Source organism: Rutidosis leptorrhynchoides, chromosome 3 (genome assembly GCF_046630445.1).
Source record: "Rutidosis leptorrhynchoides isolate AG116_Rl617_1_P2 chromosome 3, CSIRO_AGI_Rlap_v1, whole genome shotgun sequence".
NCBI lineage: Eukaryota > Viridiplantae > Streptophyta > Magnoliopsida > Asterales > Asteraceae > Rutidosis > Rutidosis leptorrhynchoides.
Window position 1 is genome coordinate 216,923,182 of NC_092335.1, and position 20,279 is coordinate 216,943,460.

At 34.9% G+C, this 20,279-nt stretch overlaps 3 protein-coding genes across 5 annotated transcripts; 1 reads left to right on the forward strand and 2 right to left on the reverse strand.

Moving 5' to 3' along the window:
* The first annotated feature begins 9,388 nt into the window (after positions 1-9,388).
* LOC139897217 (FCS-Like Zinc finger 3-like) lies at positions 9,389-10,724 on the forward strand. The gene is made up of 2 exons (XM_071879884.1): positions 9,389-9,571; positions 10,077-10,724. Exons 1-2 carry the CDS (start codon positions 9,456-9,458, stop codon positions 10,240-10,242), a joined length of 282 nt encoding a protein of 93 aa, XP_071735985.1. The 5' UTR covers positions 9,389-9,455; the 3' UTR covers positions 10,243-10,724.
* A 43-nt stretch (positions 10,725-10,767) lies between these two features.
* LOC139897216 (tRNAse Z TRZ4, mitochondrial-like) lies at positions 10,768-13,653 on the reverse strand. 3 transcript variants are annotated; one of them, XM_071879882.1, is made up of 11 exons: positions 13,351-13,653; positions 13,081-13,159; positions 12,664-12,753; positions 12,423-12,469; positions 12,277-12,329; positions 12,117-12,187; positions 11,882-11,971; positions 11,643-11,687; positions 11,495-11,549; positions 11,305-11,405; positions 10,768-11,139 (listed from the first exon to the last, which is right to left on the reverse strand). In XM_071879882.1, the coding sequence occupies exons 1-7, from the start codon at positions 13,455-13,457 to the stop codon at positions 11,906-11,908; spliced, it is 513 nt and encodes a 170-aa protein (XP_071735983.1). In that variant the 5' UTR covers positions 13,458-13,653; the 3' UTR covers positions 10,768-11,139; positions 11,305-11,405; positions 11,495-11,549; positions 11,643-11,687; positions 11,882-11,905. The 3 variants fall into 3 exon arrangements, with proteins under 3 accessions (XP_071735983.1, XP_071735984.1, XP_071735982.1); XM_071879883.1 differs by having other exon boundaries at positions 10,770-11,405; positions 13,081-13,143; XM_071879881.1 differs by having other exon boundaries at positions 10,770-11,405.
* A 1,052-nt stretch (positions 13,654-14,705) lies between these two features.
* Positions 14,706-15,695, reverse strand: LOC139900816 (uncharacterized). Its single transcript, XM_071883569.1, has 2 exons — positions 15,431-15,695; positions 14,706-15,325 (listed from the first exon to the last, which is right to left on the reverse strand). Exons 1-2 carry the CDS (start codon positions 15,693-15,695, stop codon positions 14,706-14,708), a joined length of 885 nt encoding a protein of 294 aa, XP_071739670.1.
* Positions 15,696-20,279: the final 4,584 nt, after the last annotated feature.

Here is a 20,279-nt window from a genome sequence, read left to right on the forward strand (position 1 = left end):
TATAAATGTGGAAAACCGGGCCACATTATTAGAAATTGCCCAAACCAAGGGAATACTAATGGGCAAGGCCGCGAAAGAGTTTTCAATATTAATGCGGCAGAAGCGCAGGAAGACCCGGAGCTTGTTACAGGTACGTTTCTTATTGACAATACATCTGCTTATGTTTTATTTGATTCGGGTGCGGATAGAAGCTATATGAGTAGAGATTTTTGTGCTAAATTAAGTTGTCCACTGACGCCTTTGGATAATAAATTTTTACTCGAATTAGCAAACGGTAAATTAATTACAGCAGATAATATATGTCGGAATCGAGAAATTAAGCTGGTTAGTGAAATATTTAAGATTGATTTGATACCAGTAGAGTTAGGAAGTTTTAATGTGATAATTGGCATGGGCTGGTTGAAAAAGGTGAGAGCATAGATCGTATGTTACAAAAATGCAATTCGCATTGTACGGAAAAAAGGAAAACCCTTAATGGTGTACGGAGAAAAGAATAACGCGAAATTAAATCTTATTAGTAGTATGAAGGCGCAGAAACTAATAAGAAAAGGTTGTTACGTCATTCTAGCACACATCGAGGAAGTTAAACCTGAAGAAAAGAACATCAGTGATGTTTCCGTCGCAAAAGAATTTCCCGATGTATTTCTGAAAGAATTACCGGGATTACCCCCACATCGATCCGTTGAATTTCAAATAGACCTTGTACCAGGAGCTGCACCAATAGATCGTGCTCCATACAGACTCGCACCCAGCGAAATGAAAGAGTTACAAAGTCAGTTACAAGAACTTTTAGAGCGTGGTTTCATTCGACCAAGCACATCACCATGGGGAGCTCATGTTTTGTTTGTCAAGAAGAAGGATGGCACATTTAGGTTGTGTATCGACTACCGAGAGTTGAACAAACTTACCATCAAGAACCGCTACCCACTGCCGAGAATCGATGACTTATTTGATCAACTACAAGGCTAATCGGTTTATTCGAAGATTGATTTACGTTCTGGGTATCATCAAATGCGGGTGAAGGAGGATGATATTCCAAAGACTGCTTTTAGGACGCGTTACAGTCATTACGAGTTTATGGTTATGCCGTTTGGGTTGACTAACGCACCAGCTGTGTTCATGGACCTCATGAACCGAGTGTGTGGACCATACATTGACAAGTTTGTCATTGTTTTCATCGATGACATACTTATTTACTCAAAGAATGACCAGGAGCACGAAGAACATTTGAGAAAAGTGCTAGAGTTGTTAAGGTGAGAAAAACTGTACGCTAAGTTTTCAAAGTGTGCATTTTGGTTGGAAGAAGTTCAATTCCTCAGTCATATAGTGAACAAAGAAGGTATTCAGGTGGATCCAGCAAAGATTGAAACCGTTGAAAAGTGGAAAACCCCGAAAACTCCGAAGCATATACGCCAATTTTTAGGATTAGCTGGTTACTACAGAAGGTTCATCCAAGATTTTTCCAGAATAGCAAAACCCTTGACTGCATTCACGCATAAAGGGAGGAAATTTGAATGGAAGGATGAACAAGAGAAAGCGTTTCAATTGTTAAAGAAAAAGTTAACTACGGCACCTATATTGTCATTACCTGAAGGGAATGATGATTTTGTGATATATTGTGACGCCTCAAAGTAAGGTCTCGGTTGTGTATTAATGCAACGAACGAAGGTAATTGCTTATGCGTCTAGACAATTGAAGATTCACGAGCAGAATTATACGACGCATGATTTGGAATTAGGCGCGGTTGTTTTTGCATTAAATACTTAGAGGCACTACTTATATGGGGTCAAAAATATTATATATACCGACCACAAAAGTCTTCAACACATATTTAATCAGAAACAACTGAACATGAGGCAGCGCAGGTGGATTTAATTGTTGAATGATTACGACTTTGAGATTCGTTACCACCCGGGGAAGGCAAATGTGGTAGCCGACGCCTTGAGCAGAAAGGACAGAGAACCCATTCTAGTAAAAGCTATGAATATAATGATTCACAATAACCTTACTACTCAAATAAAGGAGGCGCAACAAGGAGTTTTAAAAGAAGGAAATTTAAAGGATGAAATACCCAAAGGATCGAAGAAGCATCTTAATATTCGGGAAGACGGAACCCGGTATAGGGCTGAAAGAATTTGGGTACCAAAATTTGGAGATATGAGAGAAATGGTACTTAGAGAAGCTCATAAAACCAGATACTCAATACATCCTGGAACGGGGAAGATGTACAAGGATCTCAAGAAACATTTTTGGTGGCCGGGTATGAAAGCCGATGTTGCTAAATATGTAGGAGAATGTTTGACGTGTTCTAAGGTTAAAGATGAGCATCAGAAACCATCAGGTCTACTTCAACAACCCGAAATCCCGGAATGGAAACGGGAAAACATTACCATGGATTTCATCACTAAATTGCCAAGGACTGCAAGTGGTTTTGATACTATTTGGGTAATAGTTGATCATCTCACCAAATCAGCACACTTCCTGCCAATAAGAGAAGATGACAAGATGGAGAAGTTAGCACGACTGTATTTGAAGGAAGTCGTCTCCAGACATGGAATACCAATCTCTATTATTTCTGATAGGGATGGCAGATTTATTTCAAGATTCTGGCAGATATTACAGCAAGCATTAGGAACTCGTCTAGACATGAGTACTGCCTATCATCCACAAACTGATGGGCAGAGCGAAAGGACGATACACACGCTTGAAGACATGCTACGAGCATGTGTTATTGATTTCGAAAACAGTTGGGATCGACATCTACCGTTAGCAGAATTTTTCTACAACAACAGCTACCATTCAAGCATTGAGATGGCACCGTTTGAACACTTTATGGTAGAAAGTGCAGGTCTCCGATTTGTTGGAGTAAAGTGGGGGATAGACAGATTACGGGTCCGGAGATAATACACGAAACTACCGAGAAGATCATCCAAATTCAACAACGGTTGAAAACCGCCCAAGTCGACAAAAGAGCTACGCTGACATTAAAAGAAAAGATATGGAATTTGAAATTGGAGAGATGGTCATGCTTAAAGTTGCACCTTGGAAAGGCGTTGTTCGATTTGGTAAACGAGGAAAATTAAATCCAAGGTATATTGGACCATTCAAGATTATTGATCGTGCCGGACCAGTAGCAACTCGTGGCTGTACATAACACTTTCCATGTCTCGAATTTGAAGAAATATTTTGCTAAAGAAGATCTCACTATTCCATTAGACGAAATCCAAATCAACGAAAAACTTCAATTCATCGAAGAACCCGTCGAAATAATGGATCGTGAGGTTAAAAGACTTAAGCAAAACAAGATACCAATTGTTGATGTTCGATGGAATGCTCGTAGAGGACCCGAGTTCACCTGGGAACGAGAAGATCACATGAAGAAGAAATACCCGCACTTATTTCCAGAAGATACGTCAACACCTCCAACTGCTTAAAATTTCGGGACGAAATTTATTTAACGGGTAGGTACTGTAGTGACCCGAACTTTTCCATGTTTATATATATTAAATGAAATTGATATTTATATGATTAAGTGTTTCCAATATATTAAGCAATCAAACTTGTTTAGACTTGATTAATTGAAATAGGTTTCATATAGACAATTGACCACCCAAGTTGACCGGTGATTCACGAACGTTAAAACTTGTAAAAACTATATGATGACATATATATGGATACATATATAGTTAACATGATATTATTATAAGTGATTATCTCATTAGGTATGTTAACAATGAGTGATATACATAAAAATGAGTTTATTGAATTAAGAAACTCGAAACGATATATGTAACGATTATCGTTGTAACGACATTTAAATGTATATATATCATATTAAGATATATTAATACATCATAATATCATGATAATGTAATAATTTAACATCTCATTAGATATTATAAACAATGGGTTAATAACATTTAACAAGATCGTTAACTTAAAGGTTTCAAAACAACACTTACATGTAACGACTAACGATGACTTAACGACTCAGTTAAATGTATATACATGTAGTGTATTATGTTGTAATAATACACTTTTGGAAGACTTAAAGACATATATCAAAGTACTTCTATTTAACAAAAATGCTTACAATTACATTCTCGTTCAATTTCATCAACAATTCTACTCGTATGCAACCGTATTCGTACTTGTACAATACCCAGCTCCTAGACGTATATACTATTAGTATATACACATAATAATTCAGCTCTTAGCAGCCCTAGATAGTCAACAAACATGTAGAACTAATAGTTAGACAACTAGCATGACTTATGAGCAAGGAAACAAGAACTCCTTTTAACCCCACTCACCTTCACCACTCACCACCTACTCCATTTCACTTCCAATTTTCTTCCCAATTCTCTCTCAAAACACACACACTCTTCCATGAACGTCTAAGTTACTATTTTTCCAGCAAAAATCATCAAATACAAGCTTTGGTTATTACCTATAATCATCATAAAAATAATTACTCAAGAACACATCAAGAACACTTCCAAGTTTACAAGTTTACTTCCAAGTTTCCTAATCCATTCCAAGCAATCATCTAAGATCAAGAAACCTTTGTTATTTACAGTAGGTTATCTTTCAAAATCAAGGTAATATACATATTCAAGCTTTGATTCAATTTCTATAACTATAACTATCTTAATTCGAGTAATAATCTTACTTGAACTTGTTTTTGTGTCATAATTCTATTTCAAGAACTTCCAAGGCATCAAAGATCCTTTGAAGCTCAAGTTATTTTTTCATCATTTCTAGTAGGTTTACCTACTAAACTTGAGGTAGTAATGATGTTCATAACATCATTCGATTCATATATGTATAACTATCTTATTCGAAGATTTGAACATGTAATCACTAGAACATAGTTTAGTTAATTCTAAACTTGTTCGCAAACAAAGTTAATCCTTCTAACTTGACTTTTAAAATCAACTAAACACATGTTCTATATCTATATGATATGCTAACTTAATGATTTAAAACCTGAAAACACGAAAAACACCGTAAAATCGGATATACGCCGTCGTAGTAACACCGCGGGCTGTTTTGGGTTAGTTAATTAAAAACTATGATAAGCTTTGATTTAAAAGTTGTTCTTCTGGGAAAATTATTTTTCTTATGAATATGAAACTATATCCAAAAATCATGGTTAAGCTCAAAGTGGAAGTATGTTTTCCAAAATGGTCATCTAGACGTCGTTCTTTCGACTGAAATGACTACCTTTACAAAAACGACTTGTAATCTATATTTCTGACTATAAACTTATACTTTTTCTGTTTTGATTCATAAACTTAAGTTCAATATGAAACCATAGCAACTTGAATCACTCAAAACGGATTTAAAACGAAGAAGTTATGGGTAAAACAAGATTGGATAATTTTTCTTGTTGTAGCTACGTGAAAATTGGTAACAAATCTATATTAATCATATCCTAGCTAACTCATATTGTATTATACATGTATTCTAATATATTATGTAATCTTGGGATACCATAGACACGAATACAATGTTTTGACATATCATATCGACCCATCTATATATATTTCGGAACAACCATAGACACTCTATATGCAGTAATGTTGGAGTTAGCTATACAGGGTTGAGGTTGATTCCAAAATATTATATATACTTTGAGTTGTGATCTAGCCTGAGGCTTGTATACACGAGGTCGTGGATTGATTAGAGATAATATATATTACTTTATTTTTCTGTGCATCTAACTGTGGACAACTAGTTATAGGTTACTAACGAGGACAGCTGACTTAATAAACTTAAAACATTAAAACGTATTAAAAATGTTGTAAATATATTTTGAACATACTTTGATATATATGTACATATTTGTTATAGGTTCGTGAATCGACCAGTGGCCAAGTCTTACTTCCCGACGAAGTAAAAATCTGTAAAAGTGAGTTATAGTCCCACTTTTAAAATCTAATATTTTGGGATGTGAATACATGCAGTTTTATAAATGTTTTACAAAATAGACACAAGTAAATGAAACTACATTCTATGGCTGGATTATTAAACCGAATATGCCCCTTTTTAGTCTGGTAATATAAGAATTAGGGAACAGACACCCTAATTGACGCGAATCCTAAAGATAGATCTATTGGGCCCAACGAGCCCCATCTAAAGTACCGGATGCTTTAGTACTTCGAATTCATCATGTCCGAAGGGAGTCCCGGAATGATAGGGGATATTCTATATGCATCTTGTTAAGGTCGGTTACCAGGTGTTCACCATATGAATGATTTTTATCTCTATGTATGGGATGTATATTGAAATATGAAATCTTGTGGTCTATTATTACGATTTGATAAATATATAGGTTAAACCTATAACTCACCAACATTTTTGTTGACGTTTAAAGCATGTTTATTCTCAGGTGATTATTAAGAGCTTCCGCTGTTGCATGCTAAAATATGGACAAGATTTGGTGTCAGCATGCTTGTATAATATTGTTTAAAACTGCATTCGAGATTTACTTTGTTGTAACATATTAATATTGTAAACCAATATGTATTGGTAGTGTGTAAGTGTGATATTTTAGATTAACATTTCTGGATAATCTAGGTGGTGACTTTTTAACCTTGTCGATAAAATAAAGGTTATGATTTGTTTTAAAAACGAATGCAGTCTTTGAAAAACGACTCATATAGAGGTCAAAACCTCGCAACGAAATCAATTAATATGGAACGTTTATAATCAATATGAATGGGACATTTCACCTTCTGCTCAGTATCTTCGTTAAGTTGTCCCAAAACTCCAAAAGCATTATTGATTACCACATTTTGAATCTTATTACTAGTACCTGCATCATTAGTGTCAACAGTTTTCTTCATAACAGGTCTATACACAAGCTTACTTTTTCCATACCCTACCACAAATCCACCTTGTGTTCTTTGTGTATTATCCCCTGTTGCCTTCTTTCCAACAGTAACAAAACCATCACCATCCACTTTTGGAACTTGTACTTCTTCCACAACCCGTTTTGGGCATTGAGACTCTTTGTGGCCAAATATTTCACACGTAGCACACCTCAGGGGTTTCCTTTCATACTCTACTTTTATGTTAGTAATTGTCTTTTTATTCCCTACCGGACTAGGAATTGCTACGTTGAGATTATCCTTTAACTCCTTTTTAGCCGAGACTTCAATCATAGCACGGGCATAATTAGGTCTTCCCCACGCTTCTTGGCACATTGTACTCGTATATGAATCTAGCATTATTGGGGACCCAATCTTAAAAGCCATAATGCTTAGTCCATCCTCCGTAAACCCTGCAAGGGGAATGTCATGGAGCTTTACCCACACGGGGACACTAACTAGATCCTCTTTTGTAAGGACAATTTCTGGTGAGCAAACATTGAGAATAATTGGAATTGTTCTAATAATCCATGGCCCATTCTCAAGGACTGCATTCATATCAGTCTATGTCGCAAACTTGAAAAAATAGAAACCCTTCGAGTTCATCATAACCTTTTCAATTCCAAATTTTCGCCAAACATTCAGAGCATAGTTTCTAACAACCGGAAAAGCAACTCGATTTCCCAAAAAATAACCATACAACGTATTCGTATACCTTTCCTTAGCCTCTAGAACCGATGCTAGTGGGATCTCCACATCAATATCATCTTCCACTGGATCAGGGCTTTCCACATACCTAAAATTAACCTTCTGTTTACTTTGTTTTCCATTCAACATATTTAAGTATGTACCTTGATTGCCCATCGTAGGAATAGAAGACCCATCATCATTCTTCTGACTGATTACTGGACTGGTCACATCAGGAACTTTCAATGGAGGGAATACCTTATCAAAATTAGTCCGATCTCCTTTCTCCTCCCTATCCCAAGAGTCTACAGAATGCACACTTACTACATCATCTTCTGACTTCTTTTCATGCACATCATGCACAATATTCTGAGGATTATTATCTTCTTGAACACGTTTGCCAGATGCACTCGAATCAACATCATGCTTATTGCCATCAGAGGAGCGAAGTGAATCGCTACTTTCTTCCTGCAGCGTGTTATCATCAACCCCAATTGTACGATTTCTCAGAACCCTAGATTGGGTAGAAGGTTGTTTCTTTTGTGCAGTACCTCTGGAGTTTTTTCCCATTCGTTCCTTAAGAAGGAGCCACTTTGACGGATATTATGATAAAAATCGGATGGAACTGATCGGAGAACGAGGAGGATCAAAACCAGCCGCCGTGTATCGCCTTAATCGCCCAAAAACTTCGGAGGTGTTTTATATTTTTATATAAGCAGTATGATTAAGCAATTGTCTTTTTAACCCATACTAATTGTCCTTAAACAAAAAATACACAGTTTAAAAAAATGTCATATTTTTGTTACTTTTCAGTTTTACCTTTATCTTTTCTTTCTTCTTTAATCTTGTCACATACATTAAGAGTATAATATATATTCCCTCGGTCTCTATTTTATTGTCTACTATTTCATTTTAGTATGCCCCAAATTAAATATCCACTTTTATAAATAGAAAAGAATAATAAGTTTAAGTTCTATTATGTCCTTAATGTATGTGGATATGATTAAAGAAAGAAACAAAAGATAATGGTAAAACTGGAGAAGTTGTGATGTGGTCCAGCGGTTGGTGGTCTGCCTCCTTTAGGGGAGGTCAGGAGTTCGACCCCCCGTTAACTACATATTAACCCACAATTTCATCCATGCCACGAAGTTTCACTCATGACACTTTTTTCACACCACGTGTTGGGGGGGGGGGGGGGGGGGGGGGGGGTAAATGGGAGGGGTTTTAACGTCCATGCCCCGTATGGGATTAGTACGGGTTTCCTCTTCGGCACGCAGTTGAGGGGCTTGTATAACTGCGTAGGAGATGAACGCATAGATGGTTAAGTCCTCTTGGGTGATCCTAACAACTGTCCAAAAAAATGGTAAAACTGAAAAGCAAACAAAAAGTACACCACTTTTATAATATTCTCTTAAACTATGTATTTTTTATCTGGTAAATAATACAGAGGAAAGGAGTACTAAACTTTTTATTATTATTATTATTATTATTATTATTATGTATTATGTATTTATAAAAATATATTTATTTAGGAATATCTCAAAATTAAATATGAAATAGACTATTAAAAGTTAATTGCCACTAGATTCAAGCCGCTTGGATATTGGAAAAAGCAAAGTGGTTTTCCTAACAAATTTCAATCCCCTGTTTCGTAGACCACTCTAGAACTTAATTGAGCCCACTCTAGTTAACACATGTCACCAATCTATAAATTATGAACACATTTGGTCCATGTTCCATCACACACCCAATCCCAAACACTCCGGTTCCAAAAGTCTATATATAATCACATCTCCAAAGCATGAATTCCTTCCCACAGTCCCTTGTTCTTTAATCACGCACACCTAGCTCATCTTAACAATCATCAACTTCTCCTTTGCTAATATACACACAATGACGTCTGATGTGCTATCTTACGCCGGGTATGAAGAGACAGAGTCGCATTTTCTTGAAGCTTGTACCCTCTGTTCTAAGCCACTTGGTCAAAACAGTGACATATATATGTACAGGTATAAATGAAATATAAACCTTCTTTACGGTTCCAGTGCATTATTGACTTGTACGTCAGGTATACTTTATTGTACCGTAAAACCATTACTTCAATTAAGGATCATATATCTATGAGTAAAGAACCAGATGCATAGAAGGGTTATGTTGTGCATGAAGAATTGTACATAATGAAATTATAGTTTGTACCATGTGAATTTTGTAAACAATTTTTGTTTTTTATCAATGGGTATTTTGGTAAATATGTAAGTTTTTTTTAACTTGTGAATAAATTAAACCATCAAAGATGCAAGCTTTTTGAGAAGATTCACAAGTATCATGTGAAAATAAACCAATATGGTGAACTTTTATATACATATTGGATATTGGATAGTTCATTGAACCTGGACAAAAGTACCTACCCATGTGCTATAAAGGGTTGTACTTTATCTATAAAAAATTGTATTGTATGATTTGTATCAAAATGTAGGCTCGAGATTTAATGGGTATTTTGGTAATTTGATACAGAGGGAATACTCCATTTTGTAGCCAAGAATGCAGACAAGAACAAATAGAAAATGATGAAGCAAGAGAAAGGAGACGGAAAGTTTCATCCAAGAAGAATTCAACAGAAACTTCCAAGAAACCTAAAACAACAACTGTGCAAACTGGAACTCTTGTTGCATCCAATTAGCCAAGTTTATAACAAAAGTATTATGTGAAATGACATAAATACCCCTCTCTGATGATATATGATGGAGGGATATGAGTAAAAACGTTCGTACAGAAGTTGGTTATTGGGTATCATGATATGGTGATGGATGGTGAAGATAATAAGACCAAGATACCCTTTGAAACAAATTTTGCTACCTCTTTTTGTTCATTTTATTTTCTACTATGATCTTTTTTGGTTAATATAACCATCAAGTGTTTGGGTTTTTTATTTTGTAATGTTAATACCCAACTAGACCTTGTCTTAAGGTATGTGGTAAATTTTGAATAATTTAGATTGGGTGCAATACTAGAAATGATCAAAAGTTCATTGAGCTTTTTATTATGTTTTGAGTACAACAAGAATCGAGGGTTTGCGCGTTGCTGCTCTTAGTTTTATGTGATTTTAACGCTAGATAGAAATTGGCATGCCACAATCTAAAAAGGAATATGAACACCAATGGTATTGATTACACTAGCTAGATCCTTCCAACTTTAAATACATGGTTAAAAGCTAACATTTTGTATGTGTATAATATCAAATATAAGGATTATGGCTGTAGAGTGAAACATTTACAAAGGTGTTCATGTGGACATTGGTTTGTAGATAATACATAGGCCCAACTATAAGTCATTGAATATTTGATTATATAATTACCTGACTATACATATTAACTTGAAATCAATATATGGCATCGTTGACTCTATTGCAATTATCCAATGATCAACTTACATTATAAACAAATAACTGGCTTGGCTGTGGATCTATGAATCAAGTATCTTCCCAATCCATACACCAAAAGTGATACATATAATTTGACATACAACCCACCCATTTTGTAACCTTTAGTTATTCATCATGATAAAGGTTATATAGCCACTATGACAAAACAAAAAAAATTGATCATTAGGTTGCTAATCGTCAAATATATCACCTGATTTGTCTAACACATCTATACTATATAACATGTCTATAAAGAAAACAAATAAAGTTTTGTTAATTACCAAAATTTATTTTTATCAACAAAAAATAAACTAAACTTACCTGGTGGTGCAGCGTGGAACCATAGTGACTGATACAAAATTGCAGCGCATACATTGGTATGTTGGAAAATTCACCAAAGCCAGCCAATGTAAGTACAAGGCCTGCAAGATCATAATCATAATTATAAGATTATAATAATATTCCATTGAAACCGATAATAACATAATCTGGAGGTGAATAATGTGCAAACCTGGTAATCCACCAACAGTTTCGGAGCAAACACGTGAAAGAAATATGTGATCAATCTAATGAAATGAAAATAAAGATGATTATTCCCAATTTCCCGTTAACAACTATTACTTATAAGACATTAATCTTATAACAAACAACACTTTTACCTTTGATAACTTGATCTCATGCTCTGTACAATATCGTTGCAGCCCCTGAATAATCAATTATAATAAAGAATCAACAATGCTATCATCATGGTTGATTCCTTTTAAAAAACACAACTTCTTTCCATATTAAGCTACCCTAATTAGTACTTAATACTAATACACTACATTGTCATACATACATTTAACCAAATTAACTGTTATAAAATATGTTAACAAATTTATATATAAAAAATACTTACTTCTCCAGCATTGAATATAAATCTTTACTTATCAAAGAAAAGCAGGACTGATGGTGATGTGTCTTGAGTATCCAAACCTGTTCCTAATATCTGAAAAAGAAGAAAAAAGAAGAACCAATTAGCAAAAATAAACAAAACCCAAAATACAAAACGCCAAAAAAGATTCAAACTTCTCTAAAAAACACTAATTAGCATAAAAGAAACAAAACCCAATACACAGATATTAAAAAGATACCCGAACATAAGAGGTCGTATTAACAGGATTGAGTTTTCTAACTTTTAATTTCAGATCTTTAAGTAAAAGGCCTGCAAGATCATAATCATAATTATAAGATTATAATAATATTCCATTGAAACCGATAATAACATAATCTGGAGGTGAATAATGTGCAAACCTGGTAATCCAGCAGCAGTTTCGGAGCAAACACGTGAAAGAAATATGTGATCAATCTAATGAAATGAAAATAAAGATGATTATTCCCAATTTCCCGTTAACAAATATTACTTCTAAGACATTAATCTTATAACAAACAGCACTTTTATCTTTGATAACTTGATCTTATGCTCTGTACAATATCGTTGCAGCCCCTGAATAATCAATTAAAATAAAGAATCAACAATGCTATCATCATGGTTGATTCCTTTAAAAAAACACAACTTCTTTCCATATTAAGCTACCCTAATTAGTACTTAATATTAATACACTACATTGTCATACATACATTTAACCAAATTAACTGTTATGAAATATGTTAACAAATTTATATATAAAAAATACTTACTTCTCCAGCATTGAATATAAATCTTTGTTTATCAAAGAAAAGCAGGACTAATGGTGATGTGTCTTGAGTATCCAAACATGTTCCTAATATCTGAAAAAGAAGAAAAAAGAAGAACCAATTATAATGAATCCATTGCACATGAACTACCAGCCCACCTGTTATATTACAAAAAATAAGTAATAAAAATTAAACCTTTATCTATTTTGCTATTATGAATTGGATTTATACACATTCTTGAAGGCATCACAAAAGTGCTGCACAAATAAAAATATATATTTGATCTTTTTCAACTAATATGTGAAAAAAATAGAACTTACTGTATCTACATAAAGCAAGCAAGCAAACAGCCAGAAGAAGCAATTAAAAATAAAATTTTTTCACTAATTACATTAGAATTTGAGCAAATTAATATAGTACCGGTGTAAAAAAAATTGGCTTTTTCAAGGGCACAACGGAGGCTAGATTCTTGATGACCCAAACCTGCACATGAATCACACTGTTTACCGGGGCATTCAATTCGGTTACCCCAATATATAAAACTTTTCAGTATCACTGCGATTATGATGATATTGGGACGGGAAATTAGGGTTTGCTTACATGCAATTGAAACCCTTACTGTGTAAAATTGATCGAATTAGGTCAATATAGACGAAATTTGAAGAAGAATGCAACGATGATGATGATTACCTTTGAGTAGATGAAGAAGGATAAAGCGGATGAAGCCGGACGTGTGTGCCAAAAGTGAATTGGAGAAGACATAAGGTCACACAGATATTAAAAAGATACCTGAACATAAGAGGTCGTATTAACAGGATTGAGTTTTTCTAACTTTTAATTTCATATCTTTAGGTTTATGGGTGCAATAGCAGGAGTGACTCTGGTTAGGGTTAGAATGAGTAATAATGAAGAAAAGTGAGGGCGGAGGATGGAGAACATGGAGGGTATGGGTGAGAAGACGTGGAGGTATGGGTGTAGTGATGGAGTTTATCAGGATGTCCCTTTGACTTTTCTTTCAGCTGTAATTTTTTAATTGGTGGAAAAAGAAAAGGAAAAAGAAAATAATGTTGTGAGTGTGTTTTGTGGTGAATAGTAAAGAAATTGTGTGAGCCAATGAAATGGTGTCAACTCAGCTTCTGGAATTGGTTGTTATTAGTATGTGGGTAATATTGTACTTTGGTTCTCAATTGATCTTCTCGAAACGTTGGAGATCTCATTATTATCAAGTTGGTGATCTCGCTACTCGAGAAGTACTCAGTCGGAAAATTTTAAAGAGTACTCAACAACTCGGAGAGTAACTTTTAAATATATAAAAGAAGTTATATGTAATAAATTTAACTTTTAACTTATTTTATTAAGTTTTATATAAATTTTATGTAATACTGAGTAATACAGTAATTTTCTTTCTTGCGCCTAAAATAATATATGAAGTTGGTCTTGTTAATTTAAGAGCACTGGGAGTGGTGACTGATGTCACTTGGAATGTCAGACCTAACTTGCTGAGTCAGAAAAAGGGGGGAGTGGTGACATATGTCAGTTGGGCATGTCAGTTTATATTTTTATTATTATTTTAATGATTTTAATTATAACATAAATTGATAAAATTATAAAAATTAACATAAATGGAAATAACTTTCATTAAAAATGAAAAAAACATTACATTTCCTAATAATTAAAAAACATACGATTCCTAAAAATTAAAAAAAAATTACGTTATCGCGATTAAAAAGTTACAATTCGTTAACTATTTCGTCATCGCGATTATGCCATAGATGCGAAACTAGAGTATGTCGAAGATACTCATGCTCGTCTTTGTCACGCATTTCTTTTGTCTTCTCGGCATATACATCACACCTTTCGTACCAAGTTGATCCTTGTAGGTTGTTGACAGGCAAGTAGTAAGATTTATTTTCAGCGATGTTAAAACCATTGTCTTCAATTATCATGTTGTGCAATATGATGCAACCATACATGATTCTTTTGATTTTGTTTATGCTATATGCCCTAGCAGGTTGTGTTAAAATACCCCAACGACCTTGCAAAATTCAAAATGTCCTCTCAACGTCTTTACGAGCTGCAGATTGTTTCTTTGTAAAGTATTTTCTTTTTGCGTCAACAACACTTGAGAATCCCTTAACGAAAGAAGCCCGTGAAGGGTAAATCCCATCGGCAAGATAATAGCCTCTATCAAAATCAACGTCCCCAATTTCGTATGGAACTTGAGGAGCCGTGTCAGTTAGTGAACTATCAAACAATAGAGATGCATTAAGGACATTCAAGTCATTGTTCGAACCGGCCATTCCAAAATATGCATGCCAAATCCAATTGTCACACGATGCAACGGCTTCCAACATGATTGTCGGGTAACCATGATCGCCTCGGGTGAAATGCCCTTTCCATACATTTGGACATTTTCCCCAAGCCCAATGCATACAATCAATGCTTCCAAGCATTCCAGGAAAGCCGTGAAGTTCTTCATGTTTCTGATACAACCGACGTATATCGTCCTCAGTCGGTTTTCTCATGTATACATTACCATACAAGTCTATAATACATCTTGTAAAATTTTGCAAAGACTCACGTGATGTTCTCTCTGAAATTTGTAAATATTCGTCAAATAGATCCGGTGAATCACCGTATACTAGTTGACGAATGGCAGTAGTGACTTTTAAAATAGTAGATACTCCGAGAACACCACGTGCATCAGGACGTTGTTGAAAATAAGTAAACCACTATGGTGCATCGGGACGAGTAGAGTAAGAAAGTATACCTTCAATTATTTTTTCAAGAAAACTTTGTGACATTCGATAATGCCGTTTGAAATATTCAGGGGGATACTTCGGATCTTGAACAAAATAATCGTTCATCAAATGATTGTGCGCTTCTACATGATCACGACGAATGTAGCGACGTTTTCGTCTTGAACTTTGAGGCTCATTTTGTTCCTCGACCTCTCTACGTATTACCACGTTATTTCGATAAGAAAATATACTTTTCATTGCGTTAACCAAACTTTCTTCGCCGGAACTACTCATTTTTAAAGAAATATTTTTATTTTGATGATAGAATTTGGATTTGATTGTGTGAGTATATGTTGAGTAAAATGGATGTAAAATGATATGTGTTTGTGTTTTTGTTTGTATATGTGTTGTGTATATATAGAATTTAAAAAGAAAAAAAAGAAAAAAGAAAAAAGGCAACGGTAATATAAAATAGCCGTTATATGTTAATTTTTTTTTATTTCCTCGAACAAAACCGCGTCGTGTAACAACCCAACCCGTATTAAAACCGGCCCATAAAATTTTTTCCTTTTAATACGCTTTAAATAACACTTTAGGTCCCAATTGTGTTTTCATAAATATCTTTAATACAATAGAAGGTTTAATAAACCTTAAAACATTTAATACATTGATTAATTGTCCAAACGAACATACACGACCCGACTAGTTTAGTTTCCAACCAAAACCGAGCATGGTGATTTGGGACTACGCTACCCAAATCCTCATCTAATACAAAAGCAAGATCTTCTAAGCAACCTAGCCAAGATCTCTAATCCCCAAGCTTACCCGAGCCGCTAAGCATGCGAACCTATAAAAATAGCAACAACGAGAGGGTATGCTAACGCTTAGTGAATGATAATATACTACATACATATATATATGTATAATATGGACACGCCACACAATATCAAATACCGCATACCGAAGCATTCGTGAATAAGACAACTACACTAAGCATACCGTACAATCTCTAAGCAACAAGCTAAATATATCAACAAAATATAAGTTCACCAACGACGATGTGAACAACGCCAAATAAGCTACACCCGGAGGGTTAGCTACATCACAACAATATATCAATATATATATATATATATATATATATATATATATATATATATATATATATATATATATATATATATATATATATATATATATATATACAACAATATATAAACGCCCACGGTTAACCAATCGTAAAAAGAAATGGTACTCGAATTTCCCATCGGTGTTCGTAACAACCGTTAGTGTACAACACATGTATCACTGACCCTTGGACAACACATATCCGTTTATAAAATCATTAGTGTACAACACATATAACACTAAATTGGACAACACATATCCATTCATAAATCAGTAGTGTACAACACATATAACACTAAATTGGACAACATATATCCATTCGTAAAACCGTTAGTGTACAACGCATATATCACTAACTCGGACAACACATATCCATTCATAAAGGCCGTCAGTGTACAACGACATAAATCACTAACTTGGACAACACATATCCGTTCCTACAAATAAATACATTATATACATACATGTATACTTATTCCACTCACAACCACGTGTGATAATGTACACCCAAAGTGTGTACTTCGCCAAAGGTGGTCAACCAAAGCGCACAACCGTGTCAATTGGACCCATATACAAGTCCATCAAATCTACCTACATGTGAAGTGAGCTCTATAGCCGAGAATCACTTCACCCGACCCGTACCCATCCTACACATACATATGCATATAGGATATTAACACTCACCTTGTCGCCTTGATGAACGCTTTCGAATAATCCGCAACTCGCCGAAGGAATGTACCTATTCCATTATCACAAATTCAACAACACACTTAGATTGGATCTACAAACCAACTCAATTTGACACTTATTGCAAATTCGACCCAATTGCACTTCCAAGCACAAACCGCGCCCAAACTAACCAATAATCACTAACACAAGTGATAATGGTCCTAATATGCCAATTAAACCCGAACACAAGTGTTAAACACTTATCGTTCTCAAAATCGCCCATAAACCCTAATTTTGACCCATAAGGTCAAAATCTCACCATATACAAGTTTTGACACCAAAACGTATTTATCTCGGTTTTATACTACAACTTAATCCATTTTAAGCTTACAAACCTCATCGAATCGACATTCGGGTCACAATCATCGTCAAACCCTAATTTTGACTCTAGTCAAAATTAGTCAAACACGAGAACCCTAAAAGTCTCCAAAACACCAATAATTACTAATGCTAGTGATTATACACCCTTTACAAGTCTTAAACATGGTTAAATCATTAACCAACCCAAAACTCGCCTTTAACACTTATAAACTCGAATCTTGGTGTTAATCTTCAATTAACAACTAAATGGGTTCCATCTATGAACATACAATCAAAAGCCCCAAATTTGAATGATGAACACGAAAATGAAATTCGGAGTTAGAGCTTACCACTAGTATCACCGTGTAGCCAAGAACGAGGAGAACAACCTAGTCAACTACGCCAAAGATCAAATTCCGCTTCTTCCTTTCCAAAAATTCCTTTGAAATCAAATGGGTGTTTGAGTTTTGAGAGAAAAATGAAAAGAAAAGGAAAATGAAATTAGGAAAATGAATGAGTGGATGAGGTTAAATCCTCAAATCTGGCTCAAACGTGAAAAGACCGAAATGCCCTTGAACTTCATTTAAAATTACAAGAATCTGGTGCCAGTTCGTGCAGTATGCCGCGCCGCGGCCTTAAATGTCGCGCCGCGACATTTGACTAAGTCTGGGATCATTTTATAACTAACTTCTGATCTGGATTTATTCGAAACGCCGCGCCGCGGCTCCCTTTGTTGCGCCGCGACACTCAACGTGTCCTGACTCATTTTCTCGCATACAAGACTTTAACACCCGAACATGTATCGAACCCTTCATACGCCTGTCGTACATACACAATACACCTATAAATCATATACGGGGAAAAGGGGTGTTACACGTCGCCTATGAGACTGACCAGACCGGACTCAAACTCGCAACGAGGTTGGGGAGTGGGGTGACTAGCGATGAGGTAGGCGACTAGGGGGAAACGAGCTCCCACTCCGGTTGCTCTAAGGAACCAATGGATGGTAGTTTGGGGCTTTGAGTTTGGGTCTTATTGGGTTTTGTTTAAATTATGAACTTGAGATTGCTGTTAATCTTGATATAAATTAGAGCCTTGAATTGAATTATTCAATTAGGCTTTACTAAAAAGAGCTTGAGCTTGACTTTAAAAAGAACTTAGTGCGTGATCTGGTTTATCAATCAAATTTGTTTGGGCTAGAGCTTTAAGATGAGTAAATTGTTTAGTTTCCGAGTTTGTTTTTACGCTAAATTTGAACAATACACACATCTTCTTCGCCGGCACATTTCTTCTTTTTCTTCGTTGATGTTGACCAAATAGTTCACGGAGAAATAACCTACTTAGCCGTTGATTTCTCGCGATGAGAGAGATCTGCAATCTTGCCTATATATAGAATGTTGAAAGACAGTTTGGATGTATGATGTGTTAAAAAATGCTTGGAATTGTAGTTTGGTACTTTAGCGCCAAGGTTGTTTTGCCAAGGGTGTTTTGGTAAATTTTACTTTTTTTTTAATTATTTCCGTGACATTTCTTTCTAGGGTGTGTTTAGGTGACTAGCTTCTAAAAGCTTATTGAAGTTTAAGACAGCTTGAGCTTATAATTTTATTAAGCTACAAGCCATAAACTTTGTTTGGTAGGAAATAAAAAGTATAGCTTATAGAAAAAAATAAACTCTAGATTTTTAAGCTCTTGAAAGTACCTTCTACAAAAAGTAGAGCTTATGATACTAGAAATTATCATAACACCATTTATCATATTAATTTACATTTTATAATTGAGTTCTTTTAAGTCAATTTACATCTATAAGCTCCGACTACTTTACCAAACACCTAAGGAAAAAAAAAACTCAGTTTTCACTAAAAATAATAAGCTCAAGCTTTCAGCTCCATCTTCCAGCACTAGCTAGTTCGGCCAAACACCCCCTAAATTCCCTTATACACTAAAGGAGACCCAGTTTTTGTCGTTTACCGACTGAAAAATGACATCTCAACATGTCACAATATCTTTTTTCAGAAAAATAGTAAATTACTTTCCTTTTCTTTTTATTCATTGGTCATTAACTAACCTCTAAGAGGTTTTCTCTCTCTTCAAAACACAAACACCCCATACACATTTTAACATTAATTACCAATTATTCCTTAACATATTAGAAGAAACCAACACCACCAATAAATTCGTAACGATTTTATGAACATCGTAGTATAAATTTAATCAAAGTTCATATGATGAAGATGAGAAGGAGAATGTAGGTAATAAGAGATAAATGAGATGTTGATGATGCAGAAATGATGAAAATGGGATGAGTAGGAGTGAGGGTAATGTGAGAAAAATGTGAAAAATGTGCGATAGTGCTGGTGGATATAGTGATTACGGTTGTTAAGGTGATGTTTGTGACGGTGCTGGTTGTAGTGGAGGTGGGGGTGAAGGTCAACGATCGTTGGTGGTTTTGGTGGTGGTGAGGATGAGGTGTGGTGGTGGTTCTGTGGGGGTTGACAATAGGGGAGACAATTGGATGGTGGTGAGTGATGGTGGGTGGACAAAGGAAACTAATTGAATCATGGAAATGTAAAAAAAAAAAAAAAACTTAGTTTTATGAGCTTTTAAAATTTATAACAAGATTATTGAAGATTTGAGTGGTTGTTTAACCTAGGTGATTAAAAATAAAGAGATATTGTTGAGTCTCCAAAATAATTAAGGATTTAATTATGATAAAACAGAAAT